At 41.6% G+C, this 8,195-nt stretch overlaps 1 protein-coding gene across 1 annotated transcript; it reads left to right on the top strand.

Annotated features, from left to right (window-relative positions):
- The first annotated feature begins 6,803 nt into the window (after window positions 1-6,803).
- LOC113211389 (uncharacterized) lies at window positions 6,804-8,154 on the top strand. The gene is made up of 5 exons (XM_026429754.2): window positions 6,804-7,296; window positions 7,404-7,490; window positions 7,581-7,646; window positions 7,763-7,852; window positions 7,930-8,154. The coding sequence occupies exons 2-5, from the start codon at window positions 7,458-7,460 to the stop codon at window positions 8,146-8,148; spliced, it is 408 nt and encodes a 135-aa protein (XP_026285539.1). The 5' UTR covers window positions 6,804-7,296; window positions 7,404-7,457; the 3' UTR covers window positions 8,149-8,154.
- Window positions 8,155-8,195: the final 41 nt, after the last annotated feature.

Genomic DNA, 8,195 nt, shown 5'->3' with positions numbered 1-8,195 from the left:
ATCTTCTCCACATTATAATCTTTATGATCTTCCATTGATGAACAAGATGCACTATTTTCATCTTCATTATCTTGATGAAGAGGTCTAGACATCTTGTCCACATATGAATTTTTATGGTCGTCTACTTCAGGCTCATCACCATCAATTGAACACTTCATGTCAGTTTCAGAGTCAAGGTATTCTATCGACTTCACCTTCTTTTTGTCATCTAAATAATCAGATCCATCTGAGATATATTGGCTCTCATGAGCAATGTCGTCAGACTGTTGGCCATCTCTTGAAAAACAAGCTGCTTCTGTTGCATAGCCAAAGTGAGATGTACTGCCAGACTTTGATGTGCGTGGGTTCCCAGAGTTCCGGGACATCTTTGCAAACACTGCCTGGCAGACAGTTTCCACTACTGACTGCAAGCCATCTCTGCTAAAGTCACTACTATACCCCGACGATGTTGATGGAGTGTTTGATGAGAAACGTCTCACGACAGATGGTGTGGACGTATGTTTAGGGACAAATTTGGTCGATGATTCTGATGAGCCAAGGCCAAGGGTCTGCTTACTACCCATTTGGTGTTTTGAATTTTTGGGTTTTGGCAATCTGGGTTTTGCCATTCTGGTTTTTGCTATTCTTGCTTGTGCCATTGCTCTAAGAAAAGCTGGTTCATCAACCATGAATTTCCTGTAATAATAAATGAAATTGTACTATCTGAGTGTTTTGAACTTAAATGTGTAGTGAAGTAATGGTTTAGCAAAACTTACGTGAGGAACCTCTCCTGTTTTGGAGTTAGGAGTGAAAAATCCGACCTGAACACTCTGTAGAAGAGTTCTTCAGCAATTGCTCGCTGCAAGTGCTTGCTGATGTAAGACTGTATAGCATATCTGGAGCGAGTAGGAACAGCCTTCAAATGAAAAAAAAATACCAGTTTAGAGCAAAATGTAGCATGAGGTTCAATCGGATATTGGTGCTGTTACTTACACGCATAGCATCGGTGAGGAATTCGTCGCCGCTTGGTACTGGAGGACAATTTTCCATAAGGCAACGGAAGAGCTTCTCCTTCTCAGAATGATGCCAACTGACAACCCTGGCACCCCTTATTCGTCCACCTTTTGTCCGATGATCCATCGTGTCCGATATCAAGGCACACAGTAAAAGCTGTAATGATGGAAGAACAAGACGAATTAGTGGTAGTAAGATGTGGACTGGAAGTTTTCCAGTTAGCGCCTAATACAAACACCAAACGCCTCACGCTGCGCCTCAAGAAATGATCACTAGATACCATCCTAGCACCTAACTATTGGAAAAAATACGACTGCTGGGTGGAATTGTAATCCCTTCAGCACGAGAGGTTGGGGTGAAGTCATAGAAAATCAGGGAAAGACCAGCAGGGATAAATGGCGAAATACATAACCTAACCAAACCCGTTAGAAGCATGTTGACCATGTTTGTTTCACCTTTAATAAACAGTGCCTGACGCTTCAGAAAGTAAGCTTTGATTTCTGTATTGAATTCGCAAATGATGTATAGAATATTCTGAGAAATATTACTTACCGATTTGTCAAAAGGATGCAAAGGCTACGGACTCCGGAAAAAGGGAAAGCCAACGGCCTTTTTAATTGCTATCAGGCATTAGCAGCTACCAACATCTGAATAACGGACATCATAGACCTGCTGCCCCACCCACTGAAACCAACTGATCGGGCAACGGTGTAACGTTTTCTGCTAGAATGACCATGCACTCACTTGGAGGTTGCTATGTTAAAGTAAACATCATTTAATTTTTTTATTAAGAATTTTCACGAGCGGCATGAGAGAAACTCCCTAGCGCCTAAACGGTAAAAGATAGAGCAAAACGGACGAAATTTTCGCCCGTAAGACTCTACTTTGACGAGTTACCCCTTGGGAGCTCATAAAAAAAATATTTTTTTCTGACTTTTTTGACCTACCCCTTTTTCTTTAATACCCCTTTTCAGCCCCTTAGGGGTGATTGCCAGGATTTGCCGTAGGCGTTTCGTTTTCTAGGAGGGAACCTTAAGATACCCTGAAAATTTGAACTCTCTAGCACATCTCCTTCTAGTGGAACAGACAGACAGACAGACAGACAGACAGACAGACACACAGACAGACAGACAGACACGAGGTCGTTTGCATAAGCCCGCTGGCTAGCTTTTTCAAAGCAGAAGGGCGGGCTAAAAACTGATTTTTGTAACATGGAATAGAGATATGATACTGAAAACTCTACGATAATTTTTAAGTTACACATACATGATTCAGACGAACTGTATTTAAAACCCAGATCTGGGCGCAGCCTAAATTAAGAGGAACTACAAATGTTCCGTCAGAGAAAACTTTCACCACATTTCGCTCCATGTACCTGAGCATACGCCAAAAGAAAAAAAGGATAGCTCTTGTTCTCTGGGCTGTCTGGCCCACAACAGCAGCAAAAAGGTTGTCAGCACTACTAAGCGTTTCTGTGATATCTGCAAACTGTGGGTTTTGTAGGATAGTGCCCAAATCGGTAAGAGAATGTGGAAGATTTGGCCTGCCCTCCATTCGAGCAGCTTGCATGGCTGGTCGTATCGTCACAAACGGCACAGCCCCAGCTGCTTCATCAGGAATTCTGAAAAAAAAAAAACACAAGAATATGAATTATGTGAACACGGGAAAGTAAGCAAGAACAGGGGTGTTCAGACTCAAACAGGCCCAAGCCAAGAGACATATCTAAGCAGGTACCTCAGTGTCCTCCTCTCCTCATGGTAAATGTCAATAAAGTTGGCGGGGTCGCCTCCTCGACACCTGCCCAGAATTCCCCGTCTGAACCGCCGCTCATGGATAACAAAAAGATCTGGTGGGTGGATGTGACGTGTACTTCTGCGAAAGTCGCCATCTGGAGAATTGGGGTCGATGCTTGCCGATCCATTGCAGTGCAGTACGTCGTGTCGTATGCAACGCATATACAACCTCCCACCTTTCATTAACTTGTTGGCATGGTAAGAATACCCATCTGGGCCATGGATTAGGCTGGTTCCACGACGCATCCCACCCTGCACTTGTAGTGCCATGTTGACGAAACACGCACACAAGCCCAAATGCCAAAATGATCAAAGTGCTCTCACAATGCCGCGTTCTTCTCAACATGATCCATCCAAAACTTGTTTTGAAACTTTTGTATGACAAGTTTTTGTGACCATCGACAGTGTTTTCATGAAGCACGGCAACATTGAATAGGATTGTGGCAACCTATCAAATGTACATCATAACTTTAAAGATCAAATATTTACTGGGAAAATGTGAAATAAAGTAGCTCTAAGCCCTATTTAATTTCGTTGTTCGACATAATTAAAAGCACTTTATCTTACCTCCTGTAGATTTTTGGTTTATGCCTTTTTTTTTCTTATGGGTTGTCACTAAAATTGCACTGTCTTGAGTACGTTCAGCACATCCTCTATTTCCGTTTCCGCCTCACATTTCACAGCGTCGCATCGTCGAGTCTTGATCTGCTAGTGCAAGTCCGAGTTGTCCGCGTGATAGACTAAATTTTCTACCAAAAAGTAAGTAAAACCGTGCTCTGCTGTCAGATATCTTGGTCCCGGTTAGTTTCCAGGCGTTTTCGACAACAGACCGACAAAAATTAATCTCTTAAAGGGACAATGGGTATTGGTGGCACAAGAGCGTCAAATGCAGCACCTCCAAAATCATATTTTATATCTCATAGCAGCAAGATATGACTGTTTCATCGATTCAATATCGACGCCGCCAAAAGTAGATAACTTCGAAATGAAATTGGAAAATTATGGCGTTGATAGTATTTTTCTCTCACAACAAACCCTGTCTGCCCTTGGCACGACGCCATTTTTTGAAATCGAGGGGGAGGTGGGCCTACGACGCCGAGAAAATCTTTGTGTCTGACCAAATACATACGTGTACATATTTATCTTTATTTCGTTTCGGTCAGCCCTAGTTCATTAATTTCTTTAGCTTCGCCCGCGCCCATTTCCGTCATTGGATTGTAGCCCCACACCCCCCACACCCCTTGCCCCCGGCTACAAGAGGTGTTCACAGGCTTTAAGAGACCTGTTAAGATCATTTACAGACGCTTCACAGAAAGAAGATGGCTGAAATTTACCCTAGAGATTGCTCTTCCGTCTTTCTTGGTGTCTCGTTTGTTGTTATTTTTAAAGGGACTGTCCCATCTGTTCCAGCCATGTTCTCTGCTAACATGAATCCGGCCGAAGTGCAAGCTTTGATGGGCCTGCAGGCCCAACAGCAAGATGGGGTGATTCCATCAACTCTCCAAGTAAGTTCGGTAAAGAGGCAATCCCATTTCTGTCACACAATGTTTACCCTATCAGTGTCATTATTTTCATATATCTCATTTAATTTCTGCCTTGAAAGTACTATCTTCATTACAAACTTTCCTCTTTTACCAGATGTTAAATTCTATGCAGTTGACGAATGGAATGCCTGCAATGTTACCGGCAAGTACAGGACATCTTTTCTTCATTGAAGTTAAATTTATACTCTAATTACCCTGCGAGAAGCATTCCTTGTTTGGTCAGAATTTCTGAAAATCTAGAAATTTTGAAGTAGTGTTTTTACTGGGGCCTTTTGTGTAGCCATCATTCATTTTGATAAATCATACTGGTAGCTTTGATGGTTTTCATGTCACTAAATTAACTTTAATCTGTTTTATTTTCTATCTCATGTATCTATTCTCTTTTCACTTTTCTGTATTATTTATTGTCCGTTTCAGTAACTACCCAAAGTAAGTGATCTTTTTTTCCTTCTAGATAAATACTGGATTTCCAGTAGGGTGGAGTGAAAATCTGGGACCGAAAAAGTACACCTGGATTATAGTACTCCAAGATATCCTAAGACTAGCGGCAGAGTCCATTTTGACCCATCGGCTGACCTTCAACCCCTCTCGAGGGGTCAAAGTTAGGTCTTTGAGGGAAATTGACACCTTTTGCTCCGCTGGGCCCCCCCCCTAGGCATAATCCCGCAAACGGCTATATGCGGTTCGGTGCGGAACTTATATAGGAAGATACACCAGGAGTCGATACGCTGTGCGATAACATCTCCAGCTCGCCCCAGAGACATTTATGGTGAAAACGGGAGTTTTTTCGATGCGAAAAACGACGTTTTTCGGTTATATCTCGGAAAATAATGGTCTCAGCGAAAAGAGTCCAGAATGAAACCGCTTTGTCTCGTCAAAACGCATCTAGAGATGTATGGGACGACCGGATGTGGCGTACGAAAACCGGGAGTGCTAGCAATACCTTGGTAAGGAAATCACCATTTTTCACCTTTAATGTGTCTGTGGCGAGCTGAAGATGTTATCGCACAGCGTATCGACACCTGGTGTATCTTCCCATATAAGTTCCGCACCGAACCGCATATAGCCGTTTCCGGGATTATGCCTAGGGGGGGCCCAGGGGGGCAAAAAGTGTCAATTACCCTCAAAGACCTAACTTTGACCCCTCGAGAGGGGTTGAAGGTCAACCGATGGGTCAAAATGGACTCTGCCGCTAGTCTTAGGATAGCTTGAAGTACTATAATCCAGGTGTACTTTTTCGGGCCCAGATTTTCACTCCACCCTAATTTCCAGCCTTTGGCTTAAATGGATTAAATGGATGGGCATCAAATGCGATGCAGACTCAGGCCCTGGGAATGCACTTGCAAGCACAAGTGATGCAGCAACAAGTGATCCACCAAGCACAAGTGATCCACCAAGCACAAGCAATGCACCAAGCACAAGCAATGCAGCAAGCACAAGCAGCGTTGCAGCAAGTGCAAGCAATGCAGCACCAAGAAGTGTTCCCAACTCAGGTAAGTGTTTTGAAAATATGTATATGGAGTATTAACATAAGCAAACAATCTATTGCAGTGCTGTCCGTTCTGCTAATTACTAATAAATTTGGCACCACATTTTCATTGGTTTTCCTTTCTCATAGCAAAACCACCTCACCTCCCAGCAGTCCCAGGTCATGTTTGGGAACAAGGAGTCGTCAGCAGTGACATCCACCATTCCAAGGGCTGCTTCTACTTCCACAATGCATCATTCTGAGGTGACGTCATTCCATTGGTTTATTTATTTTTGTTACAGATGTGTGTAGACTGTTTAGTTTTTTTTTAAATTCGCGAACTTTGTTGTACTTGTAGGGTCCAACTCCATTTCAATCTGATTTTTTTTCTAAGTCTGCAACGAAATCCCCTTTTGGTCCAACTATGCAGGTAATTACATTTGACCTTCTTAATTAAGTGTGAAGATTTTGCAAATAATTTGAATTTCTGTTGTATGTGGGTTTTTTTAGTTTGGTGCATCCAGAAGCAAGTTTGGTTCTTCATTCAAACCCAGGGAAGGCATACTTTCCAAGCTCACAAAGCAGACCAAGGAGTCTGACCCTCCTGTTGAGTTAGCTAAGGTAATAGTACATTTAAAATATTTAATCAGTAATCTTTACTGACTTTGCAAATGCTTTCAATTTAGTATGTCTCATTGTTTTGCAGGTGGGTGTGTATGAACCCAACAAGGACGTACAAGCTTCCCTTATAGATTTGCAGGAGAATTCTGCATTAGATCCTGCAGCAGTGCAGGAGGATACGCCACTACAGGAGGATTCTTTGTTCCACCCTCCAGCAGTGCCGTCAGACAAGGTAGTGGTTCACTTTCTTCAAAACAAGGGTACAGAATTTGTAATGGTTTTTGTCCTTGCCATCACAATTCTTTTGCAGGAGGATATACCTGCTCACATTGATCCATTTGTTATTGTGAAGGATGGCCCGGTACTGCCCTTGGTGATGGAAGAGGTACTATAATTCATACCATGCTTTGAGATACGATAACATCTGCATAAGAAATCACGTGTTGACTTATTACAATTTCTACAGGAGCAATTCATGCAAGATGCAGAAGCCATAGTTACGATAAGCGATGAAGAAGAAGTAGAATCTGCCAACATAACCAGCATTGAAAAAATTCGGGTATATTCCTTTCATATATTACTGTCTTAACTATAGCTGTTTGGGAAGAAAACAAATTTTGGTTTCTGAGTAGGTGTATTATAACACTTATTTTTTCCCTAAGAATATGCTAAAAATTTAGAGGACTCTAACAAAGTCCAAAAAAGTCCACTATCAAAGAGGTCACTCTCTCTTAAGGTATATTATCAAGTTCGCCTTTCATATTACACACCTTCAAATTCTGCTAACCTTTCGTACCTGGTATAAAAGTTTTGTGGCCTCTCCCATTTATACTGTCCTATTTTTCAGACCAGAAGCAGATCAAATCGTGGAGGAAGTGTAAGTTATTGTTGAAGATCGTAATATGTTGCACTTTGTTTAATGTATGTACCTTCCTAAATTAAGGGATATTTGTTTCAGCTAACTTATGTAATATTTTCTTTCAGTCTCTACAAACTATTGGCTCCACCAACACATTAATAACAACTCCAAAGCGGGAGATGAAGTCTGCAACTTCTCTCAAAAACGTGAAGGTACATATGAGTACTTTCTTTCAAGTTTCCCCAGATTACTTCTACTGTGGCGGCCCTTTTCCTAATTCAATTAAATATATCTGTTTCTAGGATGCACTGTCAAAGTTCACCTGTGATGAGCCCAAAAGTTCCAGCAGCCTGCTAGACTCAAAACTAGTGAGTGTAGATGAAATATATTTCACATAATGAGGGGCCCTCAAAATGGTTATGGAATTTTCTGTGTCAAATATTTCATTACTATGTTATTGCTTGCACGTGTTTCCGTCTTTCAGGAAAGGGAGAGGAAGTCACGCAAACGTCAGATGATAGAGTCAGGATCTGAAGAAGAAAATGCTGTTGCAGCTGAGGAAAGTTTTGACGATGTGAGTGTTTGTCTATCCGAACACTTCTGTTTGAAAGGTTTAGGATGCAGCTCTACAATTCATTTTACTTGTTACAGTTCGGCCCCATTGTTGAAGCAGAGAAAATCTTGGCAAAAGAAATGAAATTAAAGAAGATGAAGAAAGAAGAGCTCTTCAAACACTATGTAAGAGTAAAGACTGAGCGAGATGCTCTTCAGAAGAAAGTAAAGGATTTGGAAAGATTGAACAAGAAGAAAGATAAAAGCCAAGATTCAAATTATGATGAGGAAGAGGAAGAGGAAGAAGATAATGACTAAGCTTGTAATCTTATAGAATTTTTTATTTTACTCTTTATTTTTCTTTT

The sequence above is a fragment of the Frankliniella occidentalis genome, unplaced genomic scaffold (assembly GCF_000697945.3).
Source record: "Frankliniella occidentalis isolate FOCC.00 unplaced genomic scaffold, Focc_3.1 Scaffold537, whole genome shotgun sequence".
Lineage (NCBI taxonomy): Eukaryota > Metazoa > Arthropoda > Insecta > Thysanoptera > Thripidae > Frankliniella > Frankliniella occidentalis.
This window is presented reverse-complemented; position numbering and strand designations above follow the sequence as displayed.

What these genes read in the sequence shown, in the direction of transcription:
- LOC113211389 (XM_026429754.2), top strand. Translation starts at nt 7,458, where the DNA reads ATGAAGTCTGCAACTTCTCTCAAAAACGTGAAG. An exon ending in GCCTGCTAGACTCAAAACTA is followed by an intron (nt 7,647 to 7,762) that starts GTGAGTGTAGAT and finishes TCCGTCTTTCAG; the next exon opens with GAAAGGGAGAGGAAGTCACG. An exon ending in CTGAGGAAAGTTTTGACGAT is followed by an intron (nt 7,853 to 7,929) that starts GTGAGTGTTTGT and finishes TACTTGTTACAG; the next exon opens with TTCGGCCCCATTGTTGAAGC.